The following is a 17,413-nucleotide window of genomic DNA, read 5'->3' as shown; positions in this document are numbered from 1 at the left end:
CCATGAGTAATGGTGTACATGCCATTTCTCTGAGATGGACTCTGGTTTCTTAGGCCTGGCTGCTGAGGGCAAGCCAGGGCCCGAACCAGTGCCTAAAAGGGCTTCTAAGGGAGTTTCAGTGTAGTCATATGCCAGCCATGCAGGACCCTTGAAGAATAAGGTTTTCTGGACGGTCTAGAGGGAAAAGCCCCAACACTGTATTTTAAGCATTTTGCATAGAACCCTTCTAGATGTGTTTGCCTCCTCAGCTGTTGCCTTAAGCAGCTCGCATCACACATAATCGCGTCTTCTGGGTTAGAGCTGTGGCACTTGAAATGGACCAGAATTGCCTCTTACCCTACCCCAGGGCCCAGATAGCTCTGTCCTTGACGCCCTCCCAGGCCACTGCTCTCCAGCCACGGTGCCTGCCGCATGCAGCCCCCAGGTCCCTCTTCTCCTCAGCAGCTAGGCACCCACCAACTTGTCTGGGAGTCTGCGCCAGGAGTGAACCCGGGCGAGATGGGAGGCGACGTGGCCCCTCTCCCTTTGTGTTGTGATACATATGTTGTGTGTCTTCCAGTCAAGGAGACCCTGTAGTCCTAGCAACCCTACAGGAGAACTGCCTTTCAGGGTTGTCTCGGCTGGAATCTTTACAGACGCAGATTGCCCCAGCTCACCCCCCTTTGGGGTTAGCCTTCTTTGCACCCCAGGGCTCCGTTGACAAAACACTAGCCTCTTCCCACGTACAAGAAAACGTCAAAGCGTTTGTGGGGACGATGGGATGAAAGGGTAGTGGAGTCTCCCCAGGAACGCTGACACCTGCTAGTACAATTCGCAACGACTGCTTATGCATTGGGCTGCCGTCCAGAAGGTCTGCAGCTCGAACCACTGGCTGCGAAGATGCGGCTCTTGATTCCTGTCAGCAGTTGCAGTCGGAATCTCACGGGCCAGTTCTGCCCTGGCCTATAGGGTCACCATGAGCTGACATCGACTCGGTGGCAGTGAGTACAACTCAGTAATGTTCAGTATGTTCATCCTATTGCTCAGCTGTGGGTTCTCTCGTGAGTCACCCGACAGTGGTACTTCTCTGAGTTTCCAGGACTTTTCTTGAGTCCTTTGTGGGGCCAGGCGCCAGGTTGACCATGGCCCCCTTCCTGGCCAGTGATATGACTCAGCCCCACAGGCTGGGAAATGAGACGGGTCCCCAGCGTCCAGCCAGTGTGCTGCTTGTGTAATAAATGGGCACCCTCTCTCCCTGGGCATGCTAGGTGCTAGGCTCGGGGGGCCTCTTTCCTGGACGGGTACCCCAGGTCACCGATGGTCTGGCCTCCAGGTTAGTTACTAAGCACATCGTTGTAGGGCACACAGCCCAGGCAGTGGAGGCAGGAGTGGGATGGAGCCGTCTGGACACTCAGAGGGTGGCCATGCTGGAGACAGGAGTGGAGTCTGAGGGACCCAAACTTCCCTCCCCGCCACTTCAACCTTGTCCCACAGGAAGGCTCTTCCTTCACTGGCACAAGCCAGGCCAGTCCTCATGGTCGGACACAGGTCCACTTGCTTCTGGTTTGCTTTTTCTGGGCTTTCCCCTGTGCTGTAAGATACATTCCTGTGTGGCTTCTGCAGCAGCTTGGAGCTGCCATCTGTGTCCTCTCCACCCCACCCCGGCTCCCCATGGGATTGACACTGGGGGTGATTCAGACAGGCCCTCTAGAGCCATGATGAAATTAGATAATGCTAACCTCTTCCCACCAGGGCTGAGCTTTTAAGTTCGTTGGCTTTGCTACCCCCTGGTTGGCCACAAGGGGGCAAACCAGGACCACTTGGCTGCCTGAGATCCTAGCTGGGGGTGGGTGGGATGTGGCTAGATGCGAAGAACGCTGCTCTCTCCACAGCACCTGTCCGAACTTACTGCCCACTGGGGCTCGATCTTGGGCCCCCTTCTCCACCCACATCCCAGTTGGCACTCTCAGGTCTCTGGTTCAGTGCCTTCTGTCCATCTCTCCTTTCCTGCTCCACATTCCAGGGCCCTAGCTCCTTGGGTTAGAGTGGAAAAGGCCCAGGGGACAGTCCCTGCTATGATTATTGTGGGGTCCCGCACAGTGTCCTCCAGCCATGACCCCATGCTGTCCTCACTGACTTCCTCCTCTCAGGTCACATAGTAGCCTCACAGCGAGCCAGCTGTGGGCTCAGACAACTCCGGGCACCAAGGAGGAGTCTTGGAGGTCAGGGCACACCACACAGCCCCAGGGGACCCATCCCTGCCTTGCCATCGTCTCCCAGCCTCCTTGGGTCCTGTGGGGAAAACTCAGGCAGGGCTCAGGTACCGAGTGACCCTGGGAGACCCCAACCAGGCCCTGAATTCCACACGAGTTCTCTAGGTGCACATGGCAGTGCTGGGAAGGGCTTAGCATCAAGAGGCTCATCGCTCCCCCCCCCCCCGGTACCCCAGTTTGGGGAGGGGTGTGGGTATCCTGTTAGTCTCTCTGGCCTTGGCCCCTCCATCACCTACCACTTGGCCAATCTCTTTATGTGTTTACTTCGTCCTGCCCTGGGATGGGAAACCCAGGCCTTGAGGGCTACTTGTTGGACAACGCTGTAAGGCCAGTCTGAAGCCCGCGCCACCGTCTGCCTCCACATCCTGTAGCGCCTCCCAAGGGCTGTGGAGTTGCACTCCCAGAGCTGGCCTGGGCTGCCCCCATGTCTGTGTGGGTGGGCCCGGAGGTGGGGGTGCTGGCCGTGGCAAGGGAGCTGGGTATGTGGAAGAGCAGCTGGCTGGGTGCTGGGCACGGCTTCCTGGCTAGCATTGGCCTAGCCCCTGGCACCTGGTTTCCTTGGATACTCATGTCTTTCACGTCTCAGGCTTCATGTTTAGTTGGTGGACGGGCCTTTCCCACCAAGGTGTCGTTTGTGGTAGCCTCTTCCCTGCCCCCCAGCCCAGGGCAGTTTAGAGCATCCACAGCCCAGGGCCTCTCCTGATTGGCAAGCAGTTCCCCCAGACTGCTCTGGACTTGGTTCTGGAGTGGGCTTACAGGGAACCCATGGAGCTTGGGTATGATCTGGAGGAAGAACCCAAGCTGGCTAGGCCCCCAGAGATGGACTACACCAGGACAGCATGGGGGGCCCGGCACTCAGCTGAGGCCAGGAGCGTGCTCGTGGCCTCATGGTGCCCTCTGACTACTTCCTGTCGTTGGCTCTTTCCTCCATTTCTTCCTTCACTTATTCACTCAAGATGCCCAGACCACCCCTCTGCCTGCCTGGTCCCCGCTCCGGAGGGGTTCTCAGCTGACAGAAGCCCAGCTTCTGAGTCCTGACTGTGGCCCCCGGCCTGCTCACTGGCATCCAACTTGAAGCTTAAAGGGAAACCCACTGCCATCGAGCCGATGCTGATGCACAGCGACCCTAAGTTAGGGTGACAGAGACTGTAAATCTTTCCGGAAGTATACATGTCTGGGACTGTAAATGCCTCTGCAAGCCCACAGTCTCATCTTTCTTCGTTGGAGCAGCTGGTAGGTTTGAGCCGCCAACTCTGCAGTTAGCAGTCCAGCCCTTTCCCCAGAGCACCACCCGGGCTGTTCTTAAAGGCTTAAGAGAGGCACATTTGGGGAGCTGTACCCCAAACAGGGCTCTGAGGCTATAGATCACTGTATACCCAGCCCCTAAGTGCCAGGTGGGAATAGAGAGACTAGGGCTGAGCTAAGAGCCAGGGGAACGGCTTCCGTCATTTCCATTGGTGAGCCTAGCGTCTATGAACAGAGTCTGCTGGTGCAGTGATTGGCTGCTAACCAAAAGGCCAGGGGCTCAGGCCCCCCAGGCTCTCCATAGGAGTCTGTTCCTATACAGTCGACAGCCTCGGGGACCCTGCTTTGTCGCTATGAGTCGGAACCGACCAACAGAAATGGGTTTGATTTGTGGGGCTCTGCTGAGGCGGGTAACAGCTGGCCCAGGTCCCTTCCCGCCAGTGGGTATCTGCAGTCTGGCCTATGAGTGCTTCCCCAGCATGTGTCCTACCAGGTCCCTTGCTTAGCAGGGTAGGGGGAAACTGAGAGGGGGCATGTGGGGGCAGTGCTATACAAGACCCCTCTCCTGACCCTGAGACCCACATGGTTGCTGCTCCTGTCTCCTTCCTTCTTGCCTGATGAGCCCAGGCCTCAGGACTGCAGGGCCTGAGTGTGCCTCGGTCAGCCTTGCTCCTGGCTGCTCTCACTGCCCCAGTGAGGGCTGCCGTCAAAGTTGAACCAGTACTTCCAGAACCACAGCCCCACCTGGCTCCTGTGGGCTAGTTGTGGGCACTGGGGGGTGGGGGAATGCTCCAGCTGGGAGCCAGCTTGGCCTGGCCCAGACTCACTGAGAAGGACGAGTTAGAGCTGCCCTCTGCCCCACCTGGGCCAGCCCCAGCTTGCCCGAGTGCCCTTCCCCCAGAGGTGTACCCAGGAGCTGGGCATGGGCATGTACCAGCTTCAGAACACAGGTCACAGCCCCAGCTGCCTGCCTGCCACCTTGCCAGACCGGACCACTCTACCTCTCGAGTACACACCCAGGTAAACACAGCCCTAACACAGCGCCAAGCTGTGGGCTCTCCAGCTGTGTGGCATACCTGGAGAAGAAACAGCTTGTTCATGGTCAAAGTGCAGAGCTGCGGGGACAGAGGTGTGGCCCTGCTGCCCAGAGTGAAGCTGGGCTGCCCGCTTCTCAGCTTGGGCTGTGACTGGGGACACAGGGAAGCTGCCGCCCAAGCCCCATCTCTCCGAGGACACGGCAGTCCCGTGGTCCCGTAGGCCCTGAGGAGAGATGACCACTGGGGACGGTCCAGGCTGCTTAGGCATAGGAGTGTTCTTGGAACTTGCCCTGGGTGCAGCAGTAGTTAGGGTTGCCCCTCCCTTTGGCACGCAGACCGTCCCCTGCTGGCTCGGCACCATCCTGGCTGTTGGAGGGCTGGGCTTCCTCCTGGGATGTGAGGATGCGTTTATTTCCAGCCGCAGGGACAAGGTGTTCCTGAGAACACCAGTGAGTTAAACATGACTCTGCCACCTGTCTCGGAGCGGGCAGCGGACTCCATGGACATCCTGCTGCGCCCAGACGTGGGTGTGGTTGTCCCACTTGACCACTGTTCTGATGTTGGTGCTGTGAGGGGGAACCTCTGGGGATCACTCCCATCCCCCTTCTGTGAATGGCTCCCCTCAGTGAGAGGCCTCCAGCCTGGAGCGAGATGCTGGTCAGCGGCTGAGGAAGAACTTGAGGCCCCTTCCCTTGAGGGCCTCTGTTCCGCGCCACCCGAAACTCAGCAAAGCCCATGGGGCTGTGCTAGCAGCCACCTCCAGGTTCTTCCCGAGACGCTGACCCGCAAGTCACCCTTGGCGACTCCCGCTGGTGCCTGCTCCTGAGATTGCCCTGCAGTTCATGTGTGTGATGTGTGGTGTGGTGTGGCGTGGCGTGGCGTGTGGCTCTGTTTGACCTTGCCAGTCGGGGAGGTGAACGTGGGCTTGGGAACATGGGCCATCCCTGATCCTCCTGCCCCTGCTGGCTGTGTGTGTGCATGTGTACAAACGCTGCACTAGGCCCCAGCAGAGGAGCGCCGCCAGAGCCGGCTCAGGAGGCCCGTTTGGTGGAGGGCAGAGCAACATGAGCAGCAGCTGGGAACCGAGGGTGCCAGTGGGCAGCTGTGGGTGGGCCTCAGGCAAGAGATATGGCTGTGGCATCCATGCACACTCATCCTGCACCACAGCCTCTGTCCACCCCCATGCAGGGCACCCTAGGGGGAGAGGTCACAGAAGAGAGTCCCCAAACTATGCCACGCCTGTCTGTGGCACAGGCTTTGACCTGGGTCCCTGTGGCTTGAAGGCCCAGGTTCTCCCCACTTCCGGCTCAGCCACCTGAGCAGTGAGGTTCTGCAGCCGGGGGTCTGGCAGAGAGGATGGGTAGGCTTGTGCTGGTGTGGCTTGGGAGCTGCAGACAGCCCAGCGGGGAGGTGCTGAGGCCCTGGCTGGGGGATGGCAGGCAGTTGGGGTGGGAAATGGGGGGGAGGACAAGCTGGAACTCCGGTTGTCCATTTAGCTAGTGTTGCGTGAGGTTTGCTGGGAGCCTGTGATGGGCCCTGGCAGAGGCTGGGAGCTAGGGAAGACATTCAGCCAGCGCTGCAGGCCCCAGGGATGCTGGGGTTAATGGTGTCCTTGCCGAGACTCCCACACTGACCCTCTGATCTAGCCAGCCCATGTGCACATCTGCTTTGGAGATGCTGCGAAGCTCTTGCCTGAGAGCCCGGGGAGTAGACGCAGACGCAGCCCACTCGCCAGGGAGGGGCTCTGGCACTGCACAGGCCACCAGCCCACCAGCCCACCAGCCGTCGAGTTCGCCTGCCTGGAGCCTCAGGAGGTTGTGTCAGAGCCTCAGGGGCCGAGGAGCCCACGCCCAGCAGACCCCTCACCTGGGCCAACAGGAGGGATGGGACAGGGTCCAGCCCTCTCGCCTGGCCGGGAGTGGCAGGCAGGCTGGGCACACAGGCTCCAGGGAAAGTGTTCTCACATCTGGTTCCACTCAGCGGGCCGCAATTCCTGAAAACCCCTGGGCTCCCCAGGAGAGCGTCGCCGAGTGACCTCTGGAGAAGCAGAAGTGGAGTCTGGGAACACACTGTCCTCTCACAGGATGCCGGGGCCAGCTGGCCAGCAGAACCCCTCTGTGGGCCAGGGGGCCGCCCCACCAAGCCTGCTGTGCCAGGCGCTGCCTCTCTGCTTGCCAGGGCACTGTGGGTCCCCCCGGTGTGGGCTAGGACCCTTCCTTCCTGAGACCTTTGGTGTGAGGCTGGAGAAGCCCTGGTGGGGTCTGACCCTGGGAGCCCGTGAGGGACTGACAGGTCACCCCTTGGGGTGGGGCTGAGAAGCGGAGCCAGAGGTGACTAGCGGCCCCTTGGAAGGATGACGGGTAGGCAGGGCTAGGTGGGTGCTTCAGGCCAGCTGGAGTCGGGTGTGGCCGATGCCCCATCTTCAGAGTGCTCAGCTGGGCCCTGCTGGAACCGGGTGATGGTTTCGGTACAGGTGGCTCCAGGGTAGGCAGTGCTGACAAGGAGAGCGGCCAGGGCCCCTGCATCCAAGTTGGGGGTGGACCCACCCACCCAGCCCCTCTCTCTGGGCCTAAGGGAGCAGCTCTGTTTTCTGCACTGAGCGTTCCCCCTGGAACCTTCTGGAGGCTTCCCTGGAGCACTCACTGAGCACAGAGAAGGCAGGAGCAGAGAGTTGCTCTCCCTGAGCAGTGCTGGCAGACCAGAGAGTGGCAGGCCGAGGCCCCACAAGCTATGGCAGAGCAGAGCTTAGGCTCCAGGGCTACTAGGTAAAGGTGACAGAGGCACCTTTGGAATTGGAGGACATCACTCTGGTAGGCGTGGAACCAAGGCCAAGAATGTGGGGCTCCAGGAGGCCTGGAGCTGGAGCCGAGGGCAGTCACCATCATCTCCGGGTTGCAGCGCTAGCCCAAGGCTCCTGCCAGCCCCGGAAGGCAGAGGAAGTGTGGGAAGGGCCTGGGTGGGGCAGGTTTGCTGGGGAATACGACAAGGCCCAGCTCGGAGGCTGGAGATGCTGGGAAGTCAGTCAGTCGGCCCCTTTCCTCCGAGAGGCTGAGGTCAGGCTGCAGGGCGGGTGCTGATAGCAGCGGCATTGTCTTCTTGAACTTGAGAACTCTGCTGTCAGAGAGCCCGAACTGGCCGGACATTTCTGGGGCTCAGCCAGGCTTGTGGGGGGGAGAGGATTTGTGGTAGACAGCTGGACTTGTGGGCAGAGCTGAGCGGTTCCCCCAAGTCTGCTATCCAGAACACCGCGCCTACCTCAGCCTGGGCACATCTCAGGCTGTCAGGCTGTCCGAGCCCAGGGCACAGAGCAGAGCCCCTGCCGTCCTCGGCTGCCCTCGGGGGCTGGGCCAGGGCTGGGTGGCCAGGTCTCCCACGAAGCTCTCAACAAGTTCCAGGCCTCTTCTCCTGGCTCACACCCTGCCCCCACTCACACCCCTCCATCCCTCCTCCGAGTCCCTCAGAGAGCAGGAATCTGGGGGCGGGGAGGGCGGGAGGGAGGGGCCTGCCCTGCCCTGTCCCAGCCTGAGGACTGTCTATGGGCTTGGGGCTGAGGGCGCCAGGGCTGCCAGCCACCAGGTCTGGGCGCCAGCTTTCTTGGGTAGGGTCAGGGACGGTTCAGAAGCTCTGTGTGGGCCCCTCATGGGCAAGCCAAGGGATCAGCTGGCAGCTGTCCCCTCTCCCAGGTCACAGGGAGATGTGGTTGGCCAGGGAAAGTGCTCTGGAAGGGTGCATTGACACAGCCCCTGGGGCCTTTTAAAAGCAAGCTTCCTGGTAAAGCAGGGTTCTCAGAGGAGTCTCCGGGGCTTGCTCTCATCTGACAAACGCTAGCGGAAACCCACGCCCCCCCCCACCCCCACCCCACTCCCGGCCGCCCCGAGCTGCAGGCCCAGATGCAGTGTCAGCAGAAGGAGCAGCCAGCCCCAGAGGGGGTGCTCTTTGGCCCGTGCTGGGCCCCAGCTGGGGGTGTGTGCAGGAGAGCCCTCCTCAGCTCGGCCTGCATGCCCAGGTGAACACTGGCAGCTTCTCTCAGAACTGAAGCCAGCTGTTGCCAGAGGGGCTTGCCCTGAGCCGTGACGGCCAGGGTCCCTGGCAGGTGGGCTGGGAGGGGACATGCTGTTGGCCTCTGCAGCTGCCTGCTCTTCCTGGCTGTCTGGGCAACTGGGCCTGTATCTGACAGGCTGGTCCAGGGTCTAGGGCTGTGGAAAGCTGTGATCAGGAGCACAGGTTGGATGGGACATGAGGGGAGGACCCACCAGCCCTATGTGCATGCTGGCCGAGGCTGCCTCCACCTCTCATCCCTGAGTGCTGACCAGGCGTGGCTGTGGGCTGCTCCCGCCCCGGGGCTGGGGAGGCAGCCGGCTGTGCGCCACCACTTGGAATTGGCTTGCTTTCCCCTTGCTTGTGGGGGCGATGATTCACACCTAGTCAGGACTGGGTCTTGGCTGGGCCAGAGGATACCTCGCTCTGTGCTCTGTGGAACGCATATGAGGAGACCGAGTGGGAGCGACAGCATGTGGGCCCGGGGCTCAGCAGGGCAGTGGTGGCAGGCTTTGGGGAGGAACCAGGAGACTGCATTTGCTGTCCTGCAGGGCCGTGGTGAAATAAGGAAAGGGCCCTGCCGAAAGGACTGGGTTTTGGCCTGAGGCCCTCAGTGCCGGGCTGTGAGCTGGAAGACGGCTCCCTGGCCCAGAGGGTTGCACACCGGGTGGCTGGCCTGTTCAACGGACAGGTCTGGGCTGGCAGCTGTTGGCCCAGAGCACTGCCTTCCGGCTCTAACTGCCAAATGCTGTCCACCCTGCAGCTTCACCCTGAGGGGAAGGAGCACCTGCTGGGTTCGGGCCAGCCTCCTGTCAGCTGGGCAGGGGCAAGCACAGGGCAGAAGGAGGCAGCCGATAGCACACCTGGGACAAGGACGCAACTGTGTCCCGGGCACTCAGGTTTGTGGGGAGTGACTCGGGGGCTCGTGGCTTCTCCCTCTCACACCAGCTGCTTTTGGGAAGTGACGGTGGCCCAGCAGCTTCCTCTTCTGGCCTGAGAGGATGACCACTGAGCGTCTGGGAGCCCCAAGGCCAAGAGTACCTCCAGAGAGGACGTGGAGGCAGGGCTGCTTGCATGGCCCCCTCCCCCTGTTTTTTTGTCCATCTCTTGTTGCTCATCTGTCTCTCCATCCTTCTCTTGTTAGGGAGTACCAGAAGAAAGGGGTGCATGGAGGTCCTCCGAGGCTTTGGAGTTGTATGTCCCTCCTGCTCAGGAGGGCATGGCCCTCTGGATTCCCATGACAACAGGGAGCAGCTTGGGCAGGCGGGGTGTGGGAATGCCTACGGTTTGGCCCCTCCTGTCATCCTTTGAGGAGCCTCCTTGGGATAGAAGAACAGAGTCTCTGGGCCGCAGAAGCCGGCTTTGGCTGTTAGAGCTAGACACACACTCCCGCCTTCTGGGTCCCCCGTCTTCCCAGCTTCCCCCCACCCCCCTGTACCATCTAAGAAGCATGTGCATGTCCTGGAGCACAGGCTCTTCCCCCGGGACCCTACCACCTCGCCATGTGGAGCCCGTGGGCATCCTAGTCAGAGGGGCTACAGACAAGGCCTTTGAGGAGGGTACATTGGAGGGTGGAAGTGACCGTTGCTCCTCAGGCACAGCTAAAGGGAGACTGGGCAGCAAGGGGAGTGACAAACACCAAGTCAATCCAGGGCAGAGCAGGAGACCCCCTGATGGTTCCCTGGGATCCCACTGGGTCTCACTCTCCTGCCTCCTCAGGACCCTGCTGCCCTCTCCTCCCCATTGCTTGCCCCAGAGCTCAGGAGAGAACTGTCAGGTTAGGCCTGCTGCCTTTCCACGAAGAAACCCATTTCCTCCCTTCCAGCTCTCCTCACTCACACCGCCTGCAGGATGGTTCCATATCCAGTCCCTGCCTTGGCCAGGCCCAACCTGGCATGCCGTCCCCTTCCTCTCTGCCCTTTGCTCTTGGGGTTCCCACTGCTTAGCTGTCTCCAAGAGGAAGGGTCCAGGATCCATTCTGTGAGATTGGGGCTGCCCTGCAGAGGCTTCTCCAGGGCCTGGGCCGCTGTGCTCAGGCCTCGTTCTGTCCTGGTTTGGACCCTCGGCCCGGGCTGGCTCACAGTCCAGGGCTGAGGCATCTCCAGGACCTTGGCCTGGCTGCTCTTGAGTGAGTAGGCCTTGAGCCAGCAGGAGGCAGGAGGGCAGCAGAAGGGCAGAGTGGTAGCCAGGCCAGATCCCAGAGGAGGGATGGGTCCAGAGGGGTCTTGGGACTGGGCTTTAGGGCCCTTGGGGCGGCTCGGGAGGCCAGCACTCACCTCTACCCTGCCCTTTCAGACCTGAAGCTGCACCTGCAGAGTACAGACTACGGCAACTTCCTGGCTAACGAGGCCTCCCCGCTCACGGTGTCAGTCATCGACGACCGCCTCAAGGAGAAGATGGTGGTGGAGTTCCGCCACATGAGGAACCATGCCTACGAGCCTCTTGCCAGCTTCCTGGACTTTATTACGTGAGTGTGCCCCCACCTGCGGGAGCCAGGCCACTCTCCAGGAAAACGGGGTTCCCAGCAGCCTCATTGCTGCTCAGGGTGACCCATGCTGGGCTGCTGGCTGAAACCCCTTTTCTAGCAGCTGTGGTGGCATCAGAGGCCAGGAGAGATGAGGGTCCTTGTCCCCTCTCATGAGCTGAGGCTAAGGCATGGGCAGGGTTCCCAGGCCTGCTGACCTGGGTCTCAGGGAGGGATGGGAGGAAACCAAATGCCTGCTCCCTTTCCCAACTCAGCCCTCAGCCCCCAGGAGCCTGGATGGGCAGGGCGCCATGTTAAGACCCTTGGCTCTCCAGCTCCCCATTATCTGACCCTTTGGCACAGCCCTGCCCCTGCTCAGCTCCTGGAGAATCGGGAAGAGGGGCTGACCCTGGGGCCCACAGGCGGGCGGCCTCAGGGATAGAGCTGCCTCTGTTAGCCATGTGTGTCTTTGGAGCTGAAGACAGCCCTCTGCAGGGCCAGCCCAGGGCTCAGGAGCCAGGACCTGGCGGACAAAGAGCTGGCCTCTGGCCAGGTGGCTGCCCCACATGGGTGGCGAGCAGAGATGGGATGGGTGGCTGGCTTCTCCAAGTGACAGTGAATGTGTGCCGTGGCAAAACATTTCCAGGCACCCCACACACACACACACACACCCACACACACCACCACCACCAGAACAGGGTAGATGCCTGCTGTCTGGCCTGCCTCCCGCCCCTAGCAGGGGAACAGCCTCTTGCTCAGGATCATGAGAGGTGCATCCAGAAGGACTCCACTCTGCAGAGGCTGGGCTGCCGGCCTGCCCCTGGCCAGAGGCCTCCTTCCCTGGAGGCTCCCTGCTGGCTGGACTCGCATTGCTGACATGGTCCTACTAGGCCAGAGGGCGAGGGAGGGGTGACTCGTGTGCAGCATGTGGGGGGCAACTGTGCACACCACCGTAGTCATCCGATCCCTAGCCTGGTCCCGTGTGTCCCCTGCCTCAAGGTCAGAGTCGAGGACATACCAGGAAACAGTGTGTTTACTGCCTGAGCCCAGCTTTCACCTGCAATTCATGTGCAAGGTACCCTCACTTCCTGGTGCCAACTCTAGCCCCGCCTGCTTGGCCAGCGTCAGAAGCCAACTCATGCCTATGGCCAGAGGTCAGCAGTCCCACTGCCCACTTGCCCCTTCTGTGCCACCAGCCCCCCGGCCCGCCTCGGTGCCCTCAGAAGCACAGCCAGGCTGTGAAACTGGAGAGGGTTCCAAGCAAGCATGGCCGGGTGCCAACTCTCTGCTGGAGGTTGGCTGTGAGCACCAAGTGGATTCAAGCAGCCAAGCACTATTCCTGTGGCAGACGGTCCAGACCAGCCACTCCCCGCCCATCCATTCATGGCGAGTGTGGCCCCAGGCCCCTGCGCTGTCTCGCGGAGAGCCACGTGGCTGCCGTCTGAGCCTGTGGATGCACCTTCCATGACCTCGTCTTCTCAAGTGACTGGCTCGGCTCTTCCTCCACCCTCTACTTCAGCCTCCCCCATGGGGCAGCCCCAGGCTGTGTCACCACCTGGAATCGCGCCACCCCTGAAACGGCTGAGTCAGGCACAGGCGCCCCGCTCTACCCTCCAGCCCACTCTCCGTCCCATGTGGACACGGACACGGGTTCCGGACTCGGCAGGACGCCACGCCTTGCTTCCTCCCTGCTGCCCCTCTGTCTTCCGTTGCTTCCCTCCCCAGCTGAGGTTCCCTGGTCCATCTCTCCAGCTGAGGTTCCCTGGTCCATCTCTCCAGCTGAGGTTCCCTGGTCCATCTCTCCAGCTGAGGTTCCCTGGTCCATCTCTCCAGCGCTCTTCTGCCAATATCTGCAGTGTTCTTGGCTGCCTCACTCATGGTCCCGCCCGCCCGCCGGCTGGCAGCCCCCCAGCCTGGAACCCCCCTCCCCCACCCCATGCTGGGAGCAGTCTGGGGAAGCCATCGGTCAATGGGTGGGTAATTCCTGCTGCTGGCCAGGCATGCCCAGCTGGCCTCTCACAGCACTCCCACCGGGGTGGGTAGCCCACCTCTCCATCGTCAGCATCCCCCGCCCCCAGCCTCCAGCCTCCTTTCTGGGCAGATGGCCTACCTCCTCCTCCTCCTCCCTCCTCCTCCTCCTCCTCCTCCTCGACGCCCACATGCCTCAACATGGTTTCCACCCCCAACCTGTGCCAATGGCAAAGGCCTTACCGCCTTTCAGGCCCTATCATCAATGGCCTGGACCTCTGCCTCTGCTACCAGGACCCTGGGAAGCCTCACCGGCACCCTTTCCTGTCTGCCACCTTCTCCAGGTTCCCCCTATCGCCATTGAAGCAGGCTTAGGTCTCTCGAATCTTTAAAAAGCCCTCTGGTGAGGCCCCACAGTTTACATGTGTATTCTTCTCAAGCCCCCTCATTCCTGGAGCCCCTAGCCAGCTTCCAACTGCCCCATCACTCTACCACAAAGCCATGGCTGAAGTTCCCCTGGCCCGCAGGTGGCCAAGGTCTCCAGCCTGCCCACCCATCCTTTCACGCACCTTCCTTCCTCTGTGGGGTCTGTCTGGGTTAACTCCCACCTGCTGGCTTTTCTTCCTTCTGCATCCATTCCACCCGGGCACCAACCGGCAGGGGGATTCAGACTCAGGTCAGCCCCTGCGACACTAGGGGAAGCCTTTCCTAGGGGCTGCATCAGGGGGATCCCTCAGCCTGTAGACGTATGGGCAAGGGGATGTAATGGAAGAAGGGGTGTGTGTGTAGGTTGAAGGAACCATACTACATATTCTGAAAATCCTGAACATGGGCCCCAGTCTCCAGGCATGACGCCCTTTCTAGGACAGAGGAGGATGCCCCAAGGCTCCAGTGTGGCCTCTAACAAGGAAGGAGAAGACAGGCCCTCCCCAGGGGGTGCACAGGGGTCATCGGGCCTATTTTGGGGTGAAGGCTGCCATCAGGCACAGCTGACCTATAGTGGGCCCCAGCTGGGAGGGGGTTGGGACTCTTGGGGAGAGGTCAACTGTGCTTCATTCTGAGCGCCTTCTTTGCTGTGGAGCTGCCGGGCTGACTGGAATGGGCTTCTTGGGGAGTGAGGGCTTTCACTGAAGTGTTCACACACACTGGTTAAGGCCGCCTCCACTCTCTCGTGTGAGAGACAGCGAGTGCCCACTGGTTAGCTTTCATCCAGGCCCGGTGTCAGCAGATGATGCCAGGCTGCAGTGAGACCCTCTCAGCGGTGGTGTAGACAGTACCTAGAGAGGTCTGGGGCAGCTGCCACAGAGGGACCAGGGGCCAGAGCATCAGGAGGACTCTAGGATCAGGCAGGATTAGAGCGACCACTCGGAGCCGGTGGCTGGAGTGGAGGTGGCCGCAGGCCCTGAGTGAGATGCCCGATTTCATGGTGACGGCATGTGATGCGCCTTGACCGGGGAGCGGCCAGCAGCCTGTCTCAGTGGAGGCGCTAGCTGTCGGCTCTTGCTCCCTGCCTCAGAGCAGAGCGTGGTGGGTGGCAGGGAGAAGGGTGGAGACTGCCCCGGCCTGGTACCTGCTGGCCCATATGGCACAGCCCACTGTGGGTGCCAAGCTGAGTAGTAGCCTGTGGGCAGGCTGTGTTCTCGCTCTCCCCTGGGGACTCAGGTGGTCATTCTCAGTCCAGGAGACTCGCCTTCCAGCCAGACGGGGCACTCCCTTGCTGTGTGACTTGGGAGAGTCTCTTAGGGGTCCAGTCTGAGGCCACCTCTTGGTCTGGTCTGTTCCGTGACAGGTCTCACGGGAGAGGCCACCCTGGGAATGAAGCTGGTGGGGTGGGAAGCAGAGCCCCAAAGGCTTCTGTCCTTGGTGAGTAAGCCACCACCCCAGTGGACAGCACCTGCTTGGAGCCAGGTGCTCTCTGCAGAGTTTGGCTGGGACTCTCACTCCCACATCTCCCAAGTGCCAATGGCCTCAGAGCTACCAGCCTGGAGCAGGTGGGAGGAGGCGGTGTACCAGGACGATGGCCTCCAGTGCCCACTGGGCCTGCCAATCCACATGTCAATCACCCAGGTCGTGTTGCCCCAACTGTGGGCCCTGTAAAGTCACGGTGGGCCATCGTGTCCCCAGCCTTCCTCCCTCGCTGGCTGCACTGTTATGTCTGGGCTGACGGTGGGGCTTGCTGGACCTGTGAGTGTGGGCTTGACTGATGGCTTTCCTCCCGCACTGTCTCTTGGGCTGCATTCGGAGTGGTCAGTGTGGGTGTGCTTGGGTGTCTGGAAGCAGGTGGGGGATTTCACTGCTGGGAACCCCTGAGGAGGAGAAGGATTTTATGGAGGGAAAGGTTAGACCCACTGTAGCTCACCTCGTTATCCTGAGTGCAGCGGGGAAATTGAGGCAGGAGGGATGGCCTGCTGAGGTCAAGGCTGATCTGATTCTCTTCACTTCCTACCCTGGGCAAGAGGCTGCAAGACTCCAGAGTGTTTGATCCCAGGTACTGTGACCAGTCACTCATGGGAGCCCCTGCTAGGGCACCCCCTCCACAGCCCCAGGACCCCCAACCTCAGAGCTGAGGTTCGGATATCCTGGACGCAAGCCATGATGCTCCAGCAGGTGGCGCCAGAGGGCACAGCAGAGGGCTAGGGGCTGCTCTGGGCTCCGCAGGCGTTTTGCAGGAAGTGGCCTCCAAAACTCTGGGCTGAGACTTTGGTGGGCCCTACCCTAGCTGAATCTTGAAGGCACAGGGTGAGAGCGAGCCTCTGGGCAGAGGAGTGCAGACTGCCCCACCCCCAAGCCTCTTCTTTCAGCCTGGCGGGAAGCCGGCCCTGCACTCCCCAGCTGTCTTCTCCTGGAGGGAGAGGCTGACCAGCTGGAGCTCCCTCTCCCCTAGTGAGGCCGAGTGAGGGAGTGAGGGGAGGAATGGCGCGATGGCTTTCTGGGGCCCTGGAGGCAGCTGGGTGAGGGGAAGAAGGAGGCTTTCCCTGCCTGCTGGAGGCTTTGACCGGGGAGAAAAGGCACACAGCTGGACCAGTCCTAGCCTGCTTCCTTTCTCCCCGGAAAGAGGATTCTGACCCCCTCTGGGCAGTGGGGCAAAGCAGGGGCGTGCACTCCAGGCAGACCCAGCCGAGGTTACAAAGGGCTTTGAAGGGGTGAGAAGCTAACTACGCACCACCTCTGCATTCCCCTTGCCCAGCTGAGGCTTCTAGGATGAGAGGCTGGGGCAGCCAGGGGGTCCCTGCTGTCATGGTGGCAGGTGAGTCATTGCTGGCCTGTTCCACGTCACTAGAAGGACAGCAGCTAAGTCAGGTGATGGTGTCCTCCCGCCAGGCCTGCCCCCAGCAAGACAGATCTCATGAGTCTTGGGGCAGAGGGCCTTCAGCATAAGGAGCCTGGCTGGTAGGGGGTCCCTCCAAGAAATCAGGCTAGAAGGGGCCCTGAGAGCTGGGCAGGCGGGGCAGGGAGTGGAGAGCTCCTCTGTCTTGGTGTGACTGGGGCCCTCTGCGGGGATCTTCTCTGACAGTGGGGTAGAAGCTGCCAGTAAAACAGGCCTGCAGGATGTGCAAGGGACCTGGGGCCATGATGGCTCAGCTCTCCATCACTGATGACAGTCGGTGGTTGTGGGCCTTGGTGGCGTAGTGATTATGCATTGGGTTGCTAACTTTGAGGTCAGCAGTTCAAAACCAACAGCTGCATTCTGGGAGAAAGATGAGGCTTTCTACTCCTGTAAAGAGCTGTCGTCTGAGAAACCCACAGGGGCAGTTCTACCCTGCCCAGTAGGGTCGCTGTGCATCAAACGTGACTCCCTGGCAGTGAGTTGGTCGTTGGACTTTTCAGGGGCTCTATGGAGAAAGCCCTGGCAGCCTGCTGCCGTGCAGCTGAGCGTCAGGGGGCCTGCGAGCAGCTCTACTCTGTCCTGGGGCTGCTGTGAGGCGGGACCACTGGACAGCACTGCCTGTCGGGCTGTCCTGAGGCTCTCTGGAGCTGGGTGGGGTTGGGGAGGGGTGGCATGTGGTTTGACTCCTAGGGCACAGGAGACACTGGCAGCCTCAGCAGTAGGGGGTATCCAGGCTGGAAGGAGAGGCCCCAGCCCAAAGCTCTGTGGTTGCTCTGGGGGACGGGGGCAGAAGGCCAACCTCTGTAAAAGGACCTTGCCTGAGGCCTCAGTGTGGGAAGGTAGGGCCTGTCCCCTCTCCGTGCACATCCTGTGGTTGACCCAGCCGGCGTGGAGGAGAGGGAGGGCAGCTGCCTGGCCCCAGGCCCAGGAGAGCAGAGGTCAGAGCAGGAGAATGGGCAGCCAGCAGGACAAGCTTGGGCTGGCCTGGAACAGGAGTTGTGGTCTCTTCTTCCACTCCCACCCCCCCCCCCGGGGGGTGGGGTGCCTTTGCTTCCTTCAGGAGCAGCCCGCTTCCCTCCAG

At 61.1% G+C, this 17,413-nt stretch overlaps 1 protein-coding gene across 1 annotated transcript in view; it reads left to right on the top strand.

Annotated features, from left to right (window-relative positions):
• ATP6V0D1 (ATPase H+ transporting V0 subunit d1) overlaps positions 1-17,413 on the top strand; it is a 38,732-nt gene that overhangs the window by 14,626 nt on the left and 6,693 nt on the right. Inside the window, exon 2 of the mRNA XM_004704613.3 lies at positions 10,868-11,039. Coding sequence (XP_004704670.1) covers positions 10,868-11,039 — 172 coding nt within the window. The remainder of the gene's footprint in view (positions 1-10,867; positions 11,040-17,413) is intronic.

This window comes from Echinops telfairi, unplaced genomic scaffold, assembly GCF_000313985.2.
Source record: "Echinops telfairi isolate 266 unplaced genomic scaffold, ASM31398v2 ScPeMD7_2291;HRSCAF=2852, whole genome shotgun sequence".
Lineage (NCBI taxonomy): Eukaryota > Metazoa > Chordata > Mammalia > Afrosoricida > Tenrecidae > Echinops > Echinops telfairi.
The sequence above is the reverse complement of the archived record's forward strand: the minus strand, read 5'-3'. Positions and strand labels throughout refer to the sequence as shown.